The sequence below is a fragment of the Lissotriton vulgaris genome, chromosome 3_1, assembly GCF_964263255.1.
Source record: "Lissotriton vulgaris chromosome 3_1, aLisVul1.2, whole genome shotgun sequence".
Classification (NCBI taxonomy): domain Eukaryota; kingdom Metazoa; phylum Chordata; class Amphibia; order Caudata; family Salamandridae; genus Lissotriton; species Lissotriton vulgaris.
This window is the reverse complement of record NC_141689.1, coordinates 31,064,824-31,086,019: the sequence shown is the minus strand read 5'-3', so window position 1 is coordinate 31,086,019 and position 21,196 is coordinate 31,064,824. Positions and strand designations below refer to the sequence as shown.

Genomic DNA, 21,196 nt, shown 5'->3' with positions numbered 1-21,196 from the left:
TGTATTATTGCACTTTGTGTTTCATAATGAATCGTAGGCTTCTCTGGACACGAGCTGCACAGGGTCTCCCCTTCTTACATCATGTATGCTGGTCGTATCCTTTTAATCCAAGTTCCACAGTTGTGGAAGGTTTGGGTTGAACGTTTCTAAGCAGTTGGATTACGGTGATTACTGCGGCAGGTCGCTGATCTCTGCTGCTGGGGACAGTTGTAAGAATAAAGCACTTTTTCTTCTCCTTGGGTGTCATTCGTGAATACCACAAATGTTCTCCCAACCCCTTCCCCTCCACTGCTTCGTTCTGATGCAGTTAGCAAAATGATCCAATTTCAAGACGTTTTATGATGATTAAAAAGATGATGAAACTACAAAGGACTATCACAGTGAATGGAGCACAGCCCAGGTCCAGGACACTCCACAGGGCCCTCAAAGGAGGAAGAAGCTGTTTTTTTTAACAAGACACATACTGATTTCACAATGTAGAGGCAATGACACACAAGGATGACAAACAAAACTGGTTCCATATTTAATTATAATAAAATGACTTTTTATCCCTCCAGTAAAATCATCCGAGCCTTCCTTCAACACATGCTTAATTCAACTGAAGGAACAGCTGCATCTCCTCAGCCTCCCTCTCCACATGGAAAGGCAAAGAAGGCCTATGATTCACAGGCGGCGGCTGCATGAGCAGGGCGGTGGGAGGGCTGGCCCACTCCCTCCCATCATCATTACTGCAGCAGGAACAGAAAGCAGCTACCTGCAGGAGGACAGCGCCATAAACACAAATAAACAATAGACTTACACCAGCAGCAGTGCCTGGCAGAGGGCAGCAATCAAGCGCTAAATCAATGTGATTTCCACTCCAGCCTGCCTTCTCATAAACCTCTCTTGTAGAATAAAAATATAAAACTATTTCAAAGCGCATAAACAAGAAAAACTGCAGTGCACGGACAGGCAAAAGGATACGTTCCAGAGCTCAGCCAGACACTTCAAATATACATAGGCAAAGTCCCACTGCGGCAGAGGCAAAGAGACACAGCCAATGACGGTGGTATTTACAGATCAGACAACCCACCTCCTCAACGACACGCAGCTATGGCATTCGCTTCCGACCACAGAGGAATCGTTTGAATGCAAACTGTAATCAGTTGTTGATCACTACTCATAATCATGAGATCCCGCTACATAAACTTGTGGATGAGAATAAAATTATTCACAGTCAAGCAGCTGCCCTGCTGAAGGCCCTTCTAGGATCTTGAAACAGGAACACATCCTGAGGCTGTGTAAAACGGCAACAAAGCTGACGGATGTGCCAGGGCACCCTGGGATAGCTCCAGCTGAGATCAACTGGCTATCCGGTGCTATAAAAATATCACAGTCCCCTTCTGGGAAATACCACAAAAAAACAAAAATAAAATCACTAAACTGTGCTCCACTTTTGGGCTTGTGCTTTTAGGTTCGGCAGCTGAACGGATACGTTTTGTTTCAAAGCAAGACACAAGTGGACAATCCTAGGGTGTTGGTGTTCAGAAAGCTCTATTACCACTGTTAGTTTATCTTAAGCAACCACCGGAACTGGCTATTCCTCTGTAAGGGAAACAGACTCTGCGTAGTACTAAAGGCTCGAGGACATCAGGGTTAAAATTTGGGCGAATCACTGAATGATTCGACCAAAGAACGCCGACGATATGGGAGTCAGTAAAATGAAACAATTCCTGAAGACACGTGGGAAGGCGCTGTTGCATCTGGGACGCCTGTAACCCTCTTCGTGGAGACGGACACGGCGATGAGGCGTCCTCCACAGGCACCATGGACATCAAGTTAGTGATCTCCAGACAGGTGAGAAGGAGCCAGCGATAATACACCACCCCACTGAGGAAGAAGCAGCAGCAAAAAAGACAGCTGGGAACGAGGACTAACAGAAAGTACAAACTGCAAGAACACTGCTGCCTTTCTATGAAAAGGGTCTGTGCTTCACAGAAACAATTCAATTAGAACAGTTCTGAGAGATGGTCTTGAATATATATGTTCACAGACACACAGACACACAGACATAAAAGCTCGTTCAAAGGGTGTTCACAATGGGACCTGCGACATACATGTGATACTGTTTGAAAGGGACATACTAAAAACCCCAAAGTGATAGGTGGCATCAGTTCCCCAGGCGAGGCAGGTAAAATATCCTCTATACCTCATATACAGCAATTATGTAGTGTCCTTCAAAATCAGATGTCTCCAGGAGAAAACGTGTAGTTAAACACCAGTTCTAGACGGCCAAGCACAGGGTAACATTGCATACAGTATTCAAAGACAAAGAACCGTTTAAAAAAAGTTTAAACAACTTATTGGAGAGACAAAGACCCACTTATAACAAATGTAAACTACCCGTCAGCAGAATCATCATGCACTTCAATGATATCCAGCACCACTGAAGGTTATCCGTCTTGGCCAACAGGAAGAACATTTACACAACATTTGTGTCCATCACTGGTGCATTAAGAAGTGGCACAAGAAGAGGTGGGGTCTATAGGGTCTGGCTCATGGGGTGCACTTATGACCTACACAGAGACAAGCAAGATCTCTTTGCATGTGCACTCAAGTGCACACAGCGCGAATGTGAGGGGCGATACTGAGACGGGTACGATGCCATGAAAGACAGACAAGTATGTGGATCGACAGCCACACTGAAACACCTGAAAGCTCCCCCTGCCACCAGAGAATGCTGTTGGAGTTGGTGGCATCTGTACAGTAGACAGCGGCCACTCTATCCCACTCCCATCCTCACTTGAACCTTTCACGGGGACGGATGTAGGTCTTCCATGCAGCGTCTGCCAGCAGCAAGGCCTTTAGTGACATTCGAATCACAATAAACTATTGAAATCCATTTCTAGTGCCTGTGTTAACGGTGTTACAATCACCCAGTTTCATGGTACTCACTGTATCCACTTCAGAAAGGTGAAAGGATGGAGTCAGGTCACCCGCAACCACATTTAAGTCTATCTGCAGGTCAGACACACAGGTTAGCAGCAAGAGCTCAACTCGAAGCGAGGCTTCTTCCTTCGGATTAGGTAGACCCAGAAGCTAGGACCCTTTTTGGCAAAGAAATGTAATCAATGCTGTACTCACCGCGGGAAAAGCAGTACTAACAGACCGGCCAGGGCAGCGGAATCCACTCTGTCCCAGACAAACGAGGAAAAGGGACCCATCACTGGGCCAAAGCTGCGCTAGGTCACAGCCCTTCCTAAATAATGCCCCACTTGGGATATACAGGAAAGGGAAAACATTCACATATTTACAAACAGACCCCGATTCTGGGGTTCTTACATAGTTCCAGGACCCAGAGTCAAGTCCTGCAGGTCACATTTCATCCGAGTGTCGCGGCTGGATCACCACACGAGTCGTCACTTCCGGCCACTCTTGCTTCTTCCTGTTTACAACAGGAAGCGTGTGAGAGTCCTGCACCCCACCTCCAGCCTCCTGCCCCGGGCTGGCTGGTGCTTGGTCAGCTTTGGGGCCCGCAGAGCCGTCGGATGAGGAGTTACTGTTGACAGATGAGCCGGACTCCGCTTTCCCTACGTCCTCCATCCCTGGCGTGTCATTCACAATGCTGGATAACCCTGCGCTTGAGACTTCCACGGTGAGCTCCATTGCTTCTTTTTCGGAGTACATTTCCCCTTCACTCAGAACACTGAGCAGCGGGTCCTGTGGGCTGCTGACTTCGGACCGGAACTCACGGATTTGGCGAGAAAGAACTAAAAGGAAACAGAAACAAGGAGAAAGTCAACCTTGGTAAAGGACCACCAGACCCTGCTGCAGCTCCCACACCTGCTGCTGTGGCGATTACAAGGTCTCGTGGAAGCCTTTGGTGTGAGAGGCTCTGTCCATACAGTCCTGAGTCACCACCTCCACTGATGGGGTACCCTTAGGTCGGCTACCTTTTGTGCTCTGCAGTGATATTACCTTCCACTGCAACATTCCCACCCAAGAACCCATCTGCATCTGTTGCCCACCGCCAAGGCCGAGGGCTAGGAGGGCTTTCTGGGCCCTGAAGATGCTCCAGGATGCCCCCTCTGCTGCTACCTCAGCGCGCCTTAAGCAACGCCGCAGATTCCTTTCAGAGCTCAGCTTTGTTTCACCAAGTTACAAGCCATGAGCACTCAGAGGGCCCCTAAAAAGCAAATGCACCCCCAGTTGCGGTGCAGAGGTCACTAGTACTGTGCTAACTGAGGATTGTCCGCCAGGGCATAGACCTTTCCCTGGCTGTCTTTTCTTGGCCATTACTGTATAATGTGCTGGGACAGTCTGATCACCGCGCCAGTCACTGATGCAGCGACCACCATCATTATAATGTAACAGGAACACCGGTGCCCCTTTGATTAATTTACTGCATTGGTGCTAGACAAGGAATCTACTGAGGTAAACCACACACTGTTTCCATTAGGCATGTTTCGCTGGCTTCCACAGTCACCCGTAGCTTCTTCAGGGCTTATTTTTACACCATTAAGACATTTCTTACAACCATTAAGGATTACTTTCTGAAGACTGTTAATAAGTTTATAAGCACCTGAACTACTGCAGTGGATGTCTTTGACTCATGTGGGCCACCTGATAATTACCCTGGCCTGTCCTTCCGAGACTGTCCAAGTACTACTGATCGTGACATTGAGGACAAGCTCACTAGAAGGCGGTTTCCCAGATGACTCATGTTACCTTTTCTGACTACAAATATCTTCCCTGTCTTATCTTTCAGGGGGTACAGGACAGGTCTCTTGCTTTCTCAAGTGTCTGCTTGTGCCTTACTAAGTACCCCATACAGGTGATCAGGACAGGTAGGATTGCATATACTCAAATATTTCACTGCCTGCATCTATTTGTTCATCTGCTCCCATCTGGCAGCTCTTCTTACCTTCTCTCTGGCACATAGATGTTCTCTCAACAAGTCCACCACTTACCTCCTCTGAGCTCCTGATTGCGTCCCCTTGCACCAAAAGGGTAAAAACTTGGAAACAGTATGAGACAGAAGGAGAGCAGCAACATCTGCAGAGACAGAAACACAGGCATTAGGACAGCAACATCACCCTGTGCAACAGATGAAAGAAGGGGGCAGTGGTCTCTTTGCCAAGAGCAGGAAGAAAACTCACCATGACACAGGTGCTAGAGGTGGTGGTCTTTGTGGAAGTTTGCCTTAAAAGAGCCTGGAGATTTCGAAGCTGCTGCAGCAGAGATCTAAAGGCAAAGAAGAGACGTCAGCCATTGGTAGCACAGCCTGCTCATCACACACTACAGTAGAGAGACTGCGCATTCTAATTAAGCAGTGTGCTCCCCATGGCACTGCAATCATCAAAGTGTCAAGCCCGCCACATCGAGGGCACATCTGACAAACAATAAGTGTGTGGCAATGTGGAGCGCCAATACTATCTGGAGGGCAAAAGGTAATTTTACCCCAAAGGAACACATGGGTAAAGGCAAAGCAGCAAAAATATACACATCAATTTACAGAAACCCTACGGAAAGAAACTCTCTATTGGAATACACAGTCATCAGCCAAAGAGCCCCAAAGACTAGCAGCACTTTGGGTACAAATCCTGAAGATACACAGGAACTACCCAAAGGGAGGATATGTTCAGGGAAAACAGACATACTTTTCACAAAAATACTAAAAAGGGGTTATCCCAAAAGACTAGTAAAACAAGCCTGAAAGAGAGCTTAGTATAATCCCAGAGAAAACCATACATGAGAGGGAGATACAGACTGCTTGATCTGTGTTAACACTTTTAGCATGGCAAGCAATGAACCCAGAAAGATTATTTAGAGGCACTGGTATCTAATTAAAAGCCCTGCTGTCCAATCCAATACAGAGAGACTGCTATTTCCATTCAAAAGAGGCCCCGACATAAAGGGTTCAATAGTCAGAGCGCATTTACTGAGACTGACCCTCTCCACTTTACATTCACAGTGGGGTTTGCCGCTGGTGGTGGGGCACTGCCAATGGGGCATTTCCTAGCTTGTATCTATTGCATATAAGGTCTTTATTCATGGCAATGTTAAATTTGACCTGAAAGGATTTACACACGATAATTCTAAAGATGTTATGTTATATGCTGCCCTTACAACGAGATATATATATATATATATATATATATATATATATATATATATATATATATATATATATATATATATATATATATATATATATATATATATATATATATATATATATATATATATATATATATATATATATATATCCTACTGGTGTCGCCAGTAGGTAGTTCTAGTTAGTACCAAGTTTCCATAGGAAGAGCATTTTTTGTTATGCTTATAACTTTGGTGTCGTTTGATGAATCTTCATGACATTTTCCAAACTAATTCTTGTTCATATCAGCTCCTATGTTGAAAGTTTTGGGGTGATTTGTCAGGGGAGGCCTGAGAAAATAGGGGGCCCCAAAACGTGTTTTTTCCATGCTGATTTTCATAGAAAACTTTAGACAAGGCTACAGGTCAAAAGGGTGAACGGAATTACCCCAAATTTGGCAGGGAGAAGGGTCTCGGTCTAGAAAGCACGTTTTTGTTTATTTGGTGTAAATCCGTTCAGTAGTTTTGGACGAAATTTACACATATCGATATTTCGGAATTCTGCCATCCGATTGGCTGAGGTGTTACGAGCACAAGCTTGCTGTGTAATGGTTATGAGCGCTGCGAGTAGTTGCAACTAGGAAGTGCTGGCAGCCATTTTGTGATTCCGTTGAAGCGAGTAAGAGGAAAAAAAGGCGAAAAAAGTAGGAAAGAGGCGGGTAGGAGCACTGTAGCCTCTGGGGGGTGTTTAGGGGTGATAATATATATATATATCAAACAACTCATAAGACGGAAATCTGCATGCCCCAACACAGGAGCCGCATTAAATGTTCTGCACCTGCAGTTGAACATTCTCAACGCTTCAAACACACAGCTGAGGACATCCTTGGCAGATCACGGAACAGGTGTTCTTGCAAGGGAGGTCGTGACAAGACAACTGCGATTTCAAGAAAAGAACTGAAATAGATTGACATCCTCGATTCCATATCACATGGACTGAACAGCACAGAGGATTGACAGCAGGCCATGTTCTTTTAGGCTAACGTGCTCATTACAGGGACTCATTCCCATCTCATTTTTTAATTGCGAGTTTTCTATGACGGGTAAGCATCCTTGAAATGTATAACACATACTGACATATGTGGTGATTTGCATCAATGTTGTAGATTTATTCTTTCCATTTCTTAAAATAACGAAGCATAATGGTCCGAGTTCTGTAAAGAAATGCACAGACAAACTTAAAGTATTATCACTAGAATCTTTGTTATTATTTTCTTTTTTGTGATATCTTCAGATATGGAATATATTAATATTGGAAGAGAGTTGTACATTCATTTGAATATCTTTTCCATGTCCATTGTTTTCCTTAACAATTCAGAACTACCATTTTGTTGTGCCCGACCTTAAAATTTATCAGAAAGATTCTGCCTTTTTAGTGGTGTGCTTACCTCAATTTTTCACTTTCGTTGCAATTTTTAGATTAACACCTCTTTTCCCACCAGCTATGACAGTGTAATGCTATGCCGGCAGCACACTATTAATACATCACAAGCACCTAGGCTGTGTGCTGGCAGCCTCCAACCCTGCACTAATTATGGTAGGCGCAGTACACAGATCCACATTGGTGTCTATAGTTGTATACATAGTGGATGCATCTGTTTTACCTGCAAGGGATATATATTTGGGTCCTGACATTGGGGGGCCTGAATGAACTAGATTTTCCTGACCATATTAGTCCTGATGATGACACTTTGGAAACACCAATGGGGTTGAAACGTCCACGCATTTACCTGTAGATTGGCATTCATTGTAATACTGCAAAATTGTACTCAAAATACGAGTCTTTTGTCAATATTGTAAATACTTTCCAATCCACATAATTACATCCATCTTTTGAGTAGCACCATTGGACGTGACAGTGGATTCATATTGGTGTTCTAACATTGGAGGAACTGAGTGGAATAGTTTTTCCTGAATACTTTGTGTTTCGTGTAGTTACTATAGTTGTACTGATAATGACCATTTGGAAACACTGATAGCGGATGAAACGTCAATGCATTTACATTTAGATTGACTTTCATTATAAAATTACACTCAAAATTGGAGTCTTCTTTTCAACATTTTAGATACGTACCAATCCACAGCGTTACGTCTGTCTTTTAAATAGCACCAGAGCATTATCAGTCACTACTGTCACCGATTACCAGTCCTGCACCATTTTATTTGGAGCATTTACACCATACATGTTTATACATAAATGAAAGATGAATATGCAACGCATAAAATAGATCTGTATTTATATATAAATGTGTAGATCGTTTTATGGATCCAGGTAAGTATAGGCTTAAATATTTCTTCAAGGGAACAACAGGTGTTTCTTGATTAGAAAATATACAGGTTCCCAGGAATACATGGTTACCCATATCATTCTAACAGATGGCAGTTTTATGCCAACGTGTTGGAGACATTTTCTGGTCAAACTCCACCATGCCTTTGAGTTACAGGTATGATAAAAAGGGACAGGTAGGAAAATAAATCATGGTTTGCCCCTTTTAAGTTCAACCTTAAAAAGCGTGAGTCTTCCAATGCCATGAAGTCAGCAGATTTGCAGATGCCTTATTACCCACAAAGGGGACTCTGAGAATGGGAGCCGGGTGAGGTTTCACCCGCAGAAAATCTGCCAATATGCCACTTCAAAGTCAGTATGGGGAAACCACAAAAAGAATGGACCGGGTATCGGACACTATTTGGCAGATGCACTGATAACGCCGCCTTCTAAATACCCCTTTAAACTGAAAGAAAGCGCAGACTTGTGACAGGCGTGCTTCCCAAAGCCCCTACTGATGTAGAGGAGAATAGCTTCACTATCAAGAGTGCATTGTTCGCACTCTTCTAGTTTATGCCTAGAGTAGCGCCTCGGCCTGATAGCTAAAACTTATCTTAACCTCATGAACTACACTCAAGAAGACACAGAACGACTGCAGCGGAAGATTACTGATGGATGCACGTCTATGCCAGTGAAGACACAGTGTGACTGCAGCGGAAGGTTACTGACGGATGAACATCTATGCCAGTAAAGACACAGTGCTGCGGCAGCAGAAGGTTACTGACGGATGAACGTCTATGCCAGTAAAGACACAGTGCAGCTGCAGCGGAAGGTTACTGATGAATGCACGTCTATGCCAGTAAAGACACAGTACAACTGCAGCGGAAGGTTACTGACGGATGCACGTCTATGCCAGTAAAGACACAGTGCAGCTGCAGCGGAAGGTTACTGATGGATGCACGTCTATGCCAGTAAAGACACAGTACGACTGCAGCGGAAGGTTACTGACGGATGCACGTCTATGCCAGTAAAGACACAGTGCAGCTGCAGCGGAAGGTTACTGATGGATGCACGTCTATGCCAGTAAAGACACAGTACGACTGCAGCGGAAGGTTACTGACGGATGCACGTCTATGCCAGTAAAGACACAGTGCAGCTGCAGCGGAAGGTTACTGATGGATGCACGTCTATGCCAGTAAAGACACAGTGCGACTGCAGCGGAAGGTTACTGACGGATGCACGTCTATGCCAGTAAAGACACAGTGCGACTGCAGCCGAAGGTTACTGACGGATGCACGTCTATACCAGTAAAGACACAGTGCAACGGAAGGTTACTGTTGGATGCACATCAATATCACCAAAGAGACAGAAAGGCTGTATGGGAGCGAATGCATGACGCACACTGCTATCTGAAGATACACATACAGTAGTCATATGGTGATGAAGGTTGCAAAGATAAAGGGCGCCTCCAGTCAAAGCATGGAATGAAATCAGCAGAAGCAACACCTTACAAGACCAGGGCGAGCGAGGAGTCAGACTTACATGTTCTGCTTCTGCAGCTGCTGCACCTTCTTCTGCAGCTCCTGGTTCTGCACTGTGCAGGCCGCAACCCTACAGGCAGCAAAGAAAAAGAGGAGAGAAAAGTTATAGTTTACTTGAGTCGAGTTTGTAAATGCGACATCACAAACACAATGAAGACCCTTGATTTGGTGTTGGGTTGAGAGGCAGCCAAGAAAGGCTCAACAGAGGAAAGCAGCCATCAGACTGACATGGGTACACAATGGTAGCTCTGTAGCGGACACCTACTGGTGACGTCACAGGCTGGAAGACTTTTAAACACAAATGTCACTTAAAAACCAATGACTTATGTAAATGTGATTACAATTATTAGGGTAAACAATACAGTCTGTAGCAACGTTCTGTGTTAATGTAACTTGTTAAGCAATAACACCCTAATCCCTACCATTCAAGTGGGTTTGCAAGAGTAATGAGAAGGGAAATAAAGTAGAACAGTTTAAATAGTGGTGGGGAAAATTCTGTGTGTGCAAGTATTTCAGAGTCGCAGGATAGTTTATTTATCTCAAGCCCCTTTTACAGAGGAGGCGTCTCCCTCCTGGAAGGGGCCACAAGAGGACAGAGTGCACTGGTCACAGGAGCAAGAACACTATTTGTGAAGTGGTGGATATGTGGGTTACCTGCATTCCTCCATCCTCTAAGGCCACGAAACAGGGACACTATGGTATGGCCAAGTACACTTTGCGGGGGTCTGTGCAGACCTTCGACCGAAACAGGATTTCTCCTGGTGCAGACAATGGTGCATGCTCTCCACTTTTTGACTCAGTGCAGAGAAAAAAGCCATCAGAGACAGGGGCAGAGAAGAGCAGAAGAGGAGCAGAACAGCAGCAGTTATGTGCATTTGTGGGAAGAGGGCTCTATTGATAAAGGCAGGTGATGGTGGCAGAGCAAAAAATGCTCTTTGTCATAACGGGCGATTATTGTCATCCACTGTAAGCAACTGGGTCATTTGTTGCGAAGGATGTGTGGACATAACAAGTAATGAGTCCGCAATTATCTTTTTACTGGGAACCAAGTGCTCCTCTAAAGTACTTGATTCTCTCAGGGTAGCAAAACAGAGCTGTTGAAAGCCTACTCACGTGACCCAACTCATTGGAATGCAATAGCAACACTTAATAAATTGTCCAACCAATGCTTTTTCTTTTCAAAATGAAAATACCTTTATTACAGACACTACTGAATACTACTTATTAAATTGCAAGTATTAACAACCAGGTAAATTAAAACACCTCTGGTGACACCGTCATATCAAGTTGCACTCTTAGTGCGTCCTTAACCCTATTATTCCAACACTACCACTCCTCCTCCAACAAACATGAAACATCACAACAGAAGTGTGTGTCATTATAGAAGAGGCTGGCTTACTGGCTTTGTCAGGGGATGACCTGAGGAGTAAAAACAGCCATGTGTTATAATTCACCAACAGTCAAAATAATTGGTTGCACTCTTAAACTTTGCACGGTTATCCATTACCCTTGGGGAATAAAGTATTGCAAAACAACCTGGGGGAGGCCGCACCTCCTGTAGCCTCTATGCAGGTTTTAAGAGGCTTTGGGGGTGTCCTTCCGTGGGGCACCACAAAGAGCAGATGTTTCAGATTGAATCCCCTTGGGAAGGATTATGAGGAGCTCCATGCCAGCCCATAAATAACTCAAGAGCGGCTTTCCGCCACAGGGCAGGGAGGCACCCTATAAGTACATGGCCTTGCACCATCTTTTCATTTTTATTTCTGGGTGCCCCGGTCCCACCTGGAGCACTTCCAGCTCTGACTTCCATTATAGGCTGTAGGACCCCGGCCAGTGTGCAGCACCGGGGCGGGCTGCAGTTGCTGTGTCTTCTCTCCCACCCATGTGGAGTACAGGCGGGGTCTGCGTCCCCAGACTCAGGAAAGAAGAGGAGACGCTCCGCCATCACATCAAGGGCTCTGGCCTCCCCGGGAGCAGGACCCGTAAGAGTGACTGGGTATTCCAGGACATGCCCATCTGTCCCGGGCTTCGGGGTTCCGCCGAGACATCATTCTCAAGCCAGGCCCATTGGGATGGTATCCCAGTGCCAAGAGCAATCTTGGGGAGGGGCCCCATGCATGCCATCTCCCAGGAGACATTATTTAATTAAAGGTGTGCCACCCTCAAAGCCCGGGCCCACCAAGAGATATCTGAATATGTTACTGCAAGGCACCACGCCTCCTGGCCTATAAAAGGATGATTTGCTTGGGGTCTTGATTTTCTGGCTCCCTGCACCAGACCTGTCATCTGCCTGCACTCTTGAGGGTATGGTCTGCTTTTGTGGGGATGGAGGCCTCTATAGCTTTTCCTCCACAGCCAGTAAGCAGACCACCCTCCCCGCCACACTCCCCTGGGCCCATGGTCGCCTGGCCATCTTGTAGGGCAACTGTTTGAGCAGCAGAGTCAAAGACCAGCACACAGAAGGTCCCAGGGAACCATCCAGAGCCACCAGGAGGTCTATAACGCTCAATTGTTCCTCAGGGGGCATAATGGGGCGAACACCATTGACCCTGGAGGGACCTATCCTCGCCCTGAGGGTCAGCAGGAGCCAAAGGGCATCAGGGTGACATCACTCCACAGCATTCTGGGACAATCCAGTATAATGACTTCAAGGTTTTTGTGGAAACAACTTCTTTGAGAGCCTCATCTCCAACCCTAGCTGACACCAGTTGCCTGATGCCTTCGCACCAAAACTTCAAATGCAAGCCCCTCCCGTGTCGGCTCCAGGAGCCAGGCCATCCTCTTATTCTGTGGACCTGGCCGGTGACAATCTAATTAACAGATGCAGATTTCCTCCTCACCCTTTCCTTTCCTAGGAACTTGGTCAAGCACTTGTAATTGCTTTATTGTACGGAGAGGCCTTGGACCCTCCTGCTGGAAAGCAAAATGATTAACTTTACCCATTAAAAAGGGAGGAGGGGGGGGGGGGGGAGCGGCTTGGAATCTGGTAATGAGCAGAGCCAGGGAAGCGTGACAATTCTTAAAGTGTGATGGGGAGTGTAGATTTGTTAGGGACTATAAATCTACACTCGAGGTGAATGTTTACCCCTATATTGGTATCTCGCTGAACCTTGTACGTCTAAATTGAGCCAAACTGCACTTTAGTGGAAATTGTGCTTACAAAGTCTAACAGTGTAAACACGACCGGCCTTCAGTAAGCACCACGGACCAAAAAGGCCCACTGTGGCTATAATGCAAAAACAACAAGATGAGGGATAGAATGCTTGAATTAATTTCAGCCACTGGCAATCGTTCGGGCTGCATCTCATTGGAGCAGGGTCAAGACTGATTTGCATATGGCTAGATCCAAACTGAGGTAGCCTGGTGTGCAAAATAACAATGGATTGGGAGGCACCCAGAGAAATTACCAGTGGCTGTGATTAATTTAAGCATTACATCAATCACTTTCTGTGCACTGTAGCACTGAGGTTATAAGGCCTACTCCTGGTCAATACCAATCTTTGAAGAGTCGCTGAGGTTATAATGCCTACTCCTGGTCAATACCAATCTTTGAAGAGTCGCTGAGGTTATCATGCCTACTCCTGGTCAGTTCCAATCTTTGAAGAGTCGCTGAGGTTATAAGGTCTACTCCTGGTCAGTACCAATCTTTGAAGAGTCGCTGAGGTTATCATGCCTACTCCTGGTCAGTACCAATCTTTGAAGAGTCGCTGAGGTTATAATGCCTACTCCTGGTCAGTACCAATCTTTGAAGAGTCGCTGAGGTTATCATGCCTACTCCTGGTCAGTACCAATCTTTGAAGAGTCGCTGAGGTTATAAGGTCTACTCCTGGTCAGCACCAATCTTTGAAGAGTCGCTGAGGTTATCATGCCTACTCCTGGTCAGTACCAATCTTTGAAGAGTCGCTGAGGTTATAATGCCTACTCCTGGTCAGTACCAATCTTTGAAGAGTCGCTGAGGTTATCATGCCTACTCCTGGTCAGTACCAATCTTTGAAGAGTCGCTGAGGTTATAAGGTCTACTCCTGGTCAGTACCAATCTTTGAAGAGTCGCTGAGGTTATCATGCCTACTCCTGGTCAGTACCAATCTTTGAAGAGTCGCTGAGGTTATAAGGTCTACTCCTGGTCAGTACCAATCTTTGAAGAGTCGCTGAGGTTATCATGCCTACTCCTGGTCAGTACCAATCTTTGAAGAGTCGCTGAGGTTATAAGGTCTACTCCTGGTCAGTACCAATCTTTGAAGAGTCGCTGAGGTTATAAGGTCTACTCCTGGTCAGTACCAATCTTTGGAGAGTCGCTGAGGTTATAAGGTCTACTCCTGGTCAGTACCAATCTTTGAAGAGTCACTGAGGTTATCATGCCTACTCCTGGTCAGTACCAATCTTTGAAGAGTCGCTGAGGTTATAAGGTCTATTCCTGGTCAGTACCAATCTTTGAAGAGTCGCTGAGGTTATAAGGTCTACTCCTGGTCAGTACCAATCTTTGAAGAGTCGCTGAGGTTATCATGCCTACTCCTGGTCAGTACCAATCTTTGAAGAGTCGCTGAGGTTATAAGGTCTACTCCTGGTCAGTACCAATCTTTGAAGAGTCGCTGAGGTTATCATGCCTACTCCTGGTCAGTACCAATCTTTGAAGAGTCGCTGAGGTTATAAGGTCTACTCCTGGTCAGTACCAATCTTTGAAGAGTCGCTGAGGTTATAAGGTCTACTCCTGGTCAGTACCAATCTTTGAAGAGTCGCTGAGGTTATAATGCCTGTTCCTGGTCAGTACCAATCTTTGAAGAGTCGCTGAGGTTATAATGCCTACTCCTGGTCAGTACCAATCTTTGAAGAGTCGCTGAGGTTATAATGCCTGCTCCTGGTCAGTACAAAACTTTGAAGAGTCGCTAAGGTTATTATGCCTGCTCCAGGTCAGAACCAATTTTTGAAGAGTCGCTGAGGTTATAATGCCTACGCCTGGTCAGTACCAATCTCTGAAGAGTCGCTGAGGTTATAATGCCTGCTCCTGGTCAGTACCAATCTTTGAAGAGTCGCTGAGGTTATAATACCTGTTCCTGGTCAGTACCAATCTTTGAAGAGTCGCTGAGGTTATAATGCCTGTTCCTGGTCAGTACCAATCTTTGAAGAGTCGCTGAGGTTATAAGGTCTACTCCTGGTCAGTACCAATCTTTGAAGAGTCGCTGAGGTTATAATGCCTGTTCCTGGTCAGTACCAATCTTTGAAGAGTCGCTGAGGTTATAATGCCTGCTCCTGGTCAGTACCAATCTTTGAAGAGTCACAGAGGTTATAATGCCTACTCCTGGTCAGTACCAATCTCTGAAGAGTCGCTGAGGTTATAATGCCTGTTCCTGGTCAGTACCAATCTTTGAAGAGTCGCTGAGGTTATAATGCCTGCTCCTGGTCAGTACCAATCTTTGAAGAGTCACAGAGGTTATAATGCCTACTCCTGGTCAGTACCAATCTCTGAAGAGTCGCTGAGGTTATAATGCCTGTTCCTGGTCAGTACCAATCTTTGAAGAGTCGCTGAGGTTATAAGGTCTACTCCTGGTCAGTACCAATCTTTGAAGAGTCGCTGAGGTTATCATGCCTACTCCTGGTCAGTACCAATCTTTGAAGAGTCGCTGAGGTTATAAGGTCTACTCCTGGTCAGTACCAATCTTTGAAGAGTCGCTGAGGTTATCATGCCTACTCCTGGTCAGTACCAATCTTTGAAGAGTCGCTGAGGTTATAAGGTCTACTCCTGGTCAGTACCAATCTTTGAAGAGTCGCTGAGGTTATAAGGTCTACTCCTGGTCAGTACCAATCTTTGAAGAGTCGCTGAGGTTATAAGGTCTACTCCTGGTCAGTACCAATCTTTGAAGAGTCACTGAGGTTATCATGCCTACTCCTGGTCAGTACCAATCTTTGAAGAGTCGCTGAGGTTATAAGGTCTATTCCTGGTCAGTACCAATCTTTGAAGAGTCGCTGAGGTTATAAGGTCTACTCCTGGTCAGTACCAATCTTTGAAGAGTCGCTGAGGTTATCATGCCTACTCCTGGTCAGTACCAATCTTTGAAGAGTCGCTGAGGTTATAAGGTCTACTCCTGGTCAGTACCAATCTTTGAAGAGTCGCTGAGGTTATCATGCCTACTCCTGGTCAGTACCAATCTTTGAAGAGTCGCTGAGGTTATAAGGTCTACTCCTGGTCAGTACCAATCTTTGAAGAGTCGCTGAGGTTATAAGGTCTACTCCTGGTCAGTACCAATCTTTGAAGAGTCGCTGAGGTTATAATGCCTGTTCCTGGTCAGTACCAATCTTTGAAGAGTCGCTGAGGTTATAATGCCTACTCCTGGTCAGTACCAATCTTTGAAGAGTCGCTGAGGTTATAATGCCTGCTCCTGGTCAGTACAAAACTTTGAAGAGTCGCTAAGGTTATTATGCCTGCTCCAGGTCAGAACCAATTTTTGAAGAGTCGCTGAGGTTATAATGCCTACGCCTGGTCAGTACCAATCTCTGAAGAGTCGCTGAGGTTATAATGCCTGCTCCTGGTCAGTACCAATCTTTGAAGAGTCGCTGAGGTTATAATACCTGTTCCTGGTCAGTACCAATCTTTGAAGAGTCGCTGAGGTTATAATGCCTGTTCCTGGTCAGTACCAATCTTTGAAGAGTCGCTGAGGTTATAAGGTCTACTCCTGGTCAGTACCAATCTTTGAAGAGTCGCTGAGGTTATAATGCCTGTTCCTGGTCAGTACCAATCTTTGAAGAGTCGCTGAGGTTATAATGCCTGCTCCTGGTCAGTACCAATCTTTGAAGAGTCACAGAGGTTATAATGCCTACTCCTGGTCAGTACCAATCTCTGAAGAGTCGCTGAGGTTATAATGCCTGTTCCTGGTCAGTACCAATCTTTGAAGAGTCGCTGAGGTTATAAGGTCTACTCCTGGTCAGTACCGATCTTTGAAGAGTCGCTGAGGTTATCATGCCTACTCCTGGTCAGTACAAATCTTTGAAGAGTCACAGAGGTTATAATGCCTACTCCTGGTCAGTTCCAATCTTTGAAGAGTCGCTGAGGTTAATATGCCTGCTCCTGGTCAGTACAAATCTTTGAAGAGTCACAGAGGTTATAATGCCTACTCCTGGTCAGTACCAATCTTTGAAGAGTCACAGAGGTTATAATGCCTACTCCTGGTCAGTACCAATCTTTGAAGAGTCGCTGAGGTAATAAGGTCTACTCCTGGTCAGTACCAATCTTTGAAGAGTCGCTGAGGTTAATATGCTTGCTCCTGGTCATTACCAATCTTTGAAGAGTCGCCGAGGTTATAATGCCTGTTCCTGGTCAGTACCAATCTTTGAAGAGTCACTGAGGTTAATATGCTTGCTCCTGGTCAGTACCAATCTTTGAAGAGTCGCCGAGGTTATAATGCCTGCTCCTGGTTTGGTACCAATCTTTGAAGAGTGCCTTCTGTGCACAGGTACTAGGCCGCTTAAAACAGTAGTCTCACATGTGAAGCCCACACACGTGTTTTCTCACATGTTCACCTATAACCCGTCCAGTGCCTTGCATTTTAGCTGAGCAGAAGCAGCCTCAGTTGGACACTGGCAGTTAGTACTCTGGTTACCGTGAATTTACAGGGGGAGACTAAGGTAGTGGCACTAACTCACAGTAAAAGTCAAAAAATATAGTTGTCGATTGCAAAAATCCAGGGGAAGTAAATGGGTGGAACACATTTGCTATAAGCAACAATCCATGACTCTAGATATGATTGAAGGCAATGTGTGTTGCAAATAGGGAGGGGTAGAACAAACAAAGGAGGATCTGCAGCACAGGACAGTCTCACAATCATTGCTTGTACAACCACAGAAGAGTTGTTGCTGTGTTCTTACCTTGCACATTATTACAGAGCTTGGTGCCAGGATACAAATTGTGCAGCGCAGTCTGCTAACAGGTTGTTGTACTGCTCTAGTACAGCAGCATATACTGTTAGGCTGCATGGGGAGGGGACCAAGATGCAGGAGATAGCCTTGGCCCTGGCAGCACCTGCTTCGTCAATGTGCAGGTGCCGGCACCTCACCATGAAGGCAGAGCTACACCTGAACGACAGCAACCAATGCAATCCTTTTCCAACACACAACCACCAGTCAGTACATTACTAAAAACACAGAAAGAATGGATCAACTGCAGCAGCCATTGTTATGAGTCAAATTAGACTTGGCCCTTTCACCATCTGTAAAAGCAGACTCTGTGTAACCCTGGGGACAAATAGCCCGTGCGTCTCCATATCTGCATAACTTTGGAATATGACATACATTAGGCAGTTTGTTTACAATAAGACACTAGTAATAAAGCTTGTGTTTAAAACATTTATTTCACGAAGAGCCCAAAGATAACAGGAGAAAACAATTCTATAAAAAACCAACTGAAGAAAGGAACATTAAATAAGCCGCTACAATAAACACTATTCCCTTTAGGGCTGGATTAATCATGAACCATCAACCCCATAGTTTCCTTTGTGATATTTAGAAATATGGATGTGTGACCGGCCTTTTCACAGCCTTGTACAGAAGGATGAGCATGAAAGGATGGTGCAGGAGGTTGAAGAAAGTGCTGTTCATGTGCGTTTCATACTTAATTATGGACTGTGAAGGAGACTACTGAAATGACCAGATTGTACTTCACAAGTAAACATACGAAATGACGTGTATGGAATGTAATGGCCTGGTTTGTGTGTGTGTGTGTGTGTGGGTGGGGTGTGGGTGGGGGGGGGTAGGGGGGAAGTCATAAGAGACCAGACCCTAGGCACAGAGTAGCTGTTTCACAGCCATGAACTGAGGTAAGAGCAGGAGATGCATTTACAATACAAACAACTAGTATTCCAATGGATCTTCTAAGCACCACACATTTTCTTTTCTGAAACTGATTCAGTCCTCACATGATGACAAATCATAAAAACTAACAGCCTAAAATCCAAAGGTGACAATCAACAACTCCAGGGAGGGAGAGTAAGGTACTGATGGACATAGAGAGAAGCAGAGTGGTGGATGAACAGGGAGACATAGATATTTTAATAGGACCATTTTGCTTCCTGTTGTGTTGGATTATATATGTCAAACTTACACTATTGTGTGTAGGAACCAGTTCTCGGAGTATAAAAGTTTGCTGGCTACAATTTAAGTTTGAACAAAACACAGGGATCCACCTTGAAGGAGGTTCAAAAGAGTGCGTCACCTATCTTGGTAGGGCACCCACAGTGTTTGCTTAAGTACCCCTCACACACCAAAAGGGTCCTTGGTGTCCTGCTTCATCATAGGGATCTTATCACACATAGTACTGTAAGATCAGTGCTCCCGCGTAGTCGCAGGTTGAAGCACACCCAGTCCCGTAGCGGGGCGGAAAGACCCCTATGATGAAGCTGGACACCATGGGCCCTTTTGGTGTGCGAGGGGTATTTAGGCAAACACTGTGTTTGCCCTACTAAGATAGGTAACACACTCTTTTGAACCTCCTTCAAGGTGGATCCCTGTGTTTTGTTCAAATTTCTAGAGGAGGAATTATCCACCTCCAGTGTCCACGCTGGACACTACCTCTTCACTCCCCAATCTTGTTTTTTGTTCATTTAAAGTTTGGCAGACGGGTTACTCTATAAAAAGGTGTCAGCTATCTAGTTCGTCGTATAATATTACATTTACTATAAGCTATAACGCACTTGTAATTCAGAGGACGAGACGTGAGCCAGGTTTGTGAAGGAAAATATCGTCCACCAAACTCTAAATACGGCCCTAAGTTGTTATAAGTGCATTTTACAACGCATTAGTGTGAAATTATGTCTTGCCCAAAACAGAACATTCATTGCTATCCTAGTCAACTTGGAGTCTGCAAACCTAATTACACAGAAAATTGAGGGTAAGGTTAAAAAAGATGTACAAACATATCTCACACCCAGTACCTGTTCTCCAGTCCACCCACATAGTCTTTCTTCTTGCGCCGACTCTCTTGGGCTGACTGCTTGTTCCGGATTTTCCTTCTGACTCTCTTTAGGACGCGTTCTTCGGACTGAAAGTAAACACCCGTGTGTTACAAAGTACAAGAGAGAGTCAAATGGAGAGGTTTTCGAGGCATTTGATATGGCAACGTCCCACTGACGTTTATCAACATCTCCAAACTGCAGCCATTCAACAATTTGTCAGTCACAAGGTGAATACAGACATGGTGGAGTCAACTAGTTTGATGTATAAAAGTGAATTTATACACAATCCATTTAAAATGGAACCAATTCTAATTATTAACCCTGGGCTCAATTTCGACCATTCACTTTCAATGGTGTAAAAAGCAAACCTTTTATGACAACAGACAATTATAAAAAAGAAGAAACAAGCGCCACCCAGACCACTGACTCTTTATCTGCCATTCTCACCTTTGTCAGGGGGAGGTGTGTGGGTAAAGTGACTCCCTCCTTCCCCAAAAGCCGTTTCTCCTCTTCTGTAAGGATCAGCTCAGGGAACTCGGCCTATGAAAGAGAATCAATGACAGCCTACATGAGTACTTTCAAAGACGCTGCTTGGCCGAGCAAATGGGGGACTGGTGTGGATGTGTTCTGGGGTTTGTCGGGCAGACATTGTTTTCATGGCACCGTCCTTTGTAGGTAAGGTCATTTACCACCAGTCTCTTGGGCCCAACACATTAAAGCACTGCAACTAGATGGCCTTGTTCCTCCCTCCAAGCATGTGATTCACAAAAGGTAGTAGAGTTTAGAATGCAAAGAGGTGTTAAGAGTAGGACACTGAAATACACAACAAGCAAATAACAGTCAGCTCAATGTTAACATTACATTTCAAAAAGTATCCAGTCTCTGCAAGTTGTTTAAAATATTTTGTTTCTCACAACCATGCACGCAATTTTAAAATGATCTTTCACATTTCAAAATGATGTTTTAGGTTTGAAATGTTCAGAGAAAAATAGGAGGTCTAACATTTTACTGTAGCTCCTGGAATATATGTACCGCAAGGTTAATATCTTTTGTACTAGTTTCCGTCAATAGGCCTGAAAGGGTGGCCAAGAACATTTGTGTGTGAAGTTTGAATTTTAAGATACTTCAATTATCAAAAATTCTATGCTACTATTTAATAAGATGATAAATAATCGCAGCAGCTCATTTTCTAAGAATGGGTTTTCGTGTTTCCAGGCACTGGGCTGCCGTCCAGGTTCATAGCTTGAATTCCCCAAAATCCAAAACAAACAATCAGGACATGAGAATAGCAGACCGTATTCTTTCTGGCGTCTTTG

General features: G+C 45.0%; 1 protein-coding gene across 2 annotated transcripts in view; it reads right to left on the bottom strand.

The window, feature by feature from the left end:
• Nucleotides 1–510: 510 nt before the first annotated feature.
• Nucleotides 511–21,196, bottom strand: part of CREB3 (cAMP responsive element binding protein 3) — a 42,146-nt gene continuing 21,460 nt past the window's right edge. For both annotated transcript variants that reach the window (XM_086960010.1, XM_086960009.1), the window contains exons 5-10: nt 20,328–20,420; nt 19,860–19,966; nt 9,944–10,012; nt 5,139–5,223; nt 4,950–5,034; nt 511–3,749 (exon numbers count right to left, since the gene is read on the bottom strand). In XM_086960010.1, the coding sequence (XP_086816136.1) occupies nt 3,355–3,749; nt 4,950–5,034; nt 5,139–5,223; nt 9,944–10,012; nt 19,860–19,966; nt 20,328–20,420 (834 nt within the window). In that variant the 3' untranslated portion in view covers nt 511–3,354. The remainder of the gene's footprint in view (nt 3,750–4,949; nt 5,035–5,138; nt 5,224–9,943; nt 10,013–19,859; nt 19,967–20,327; nt 20,421–21,196) is intronic.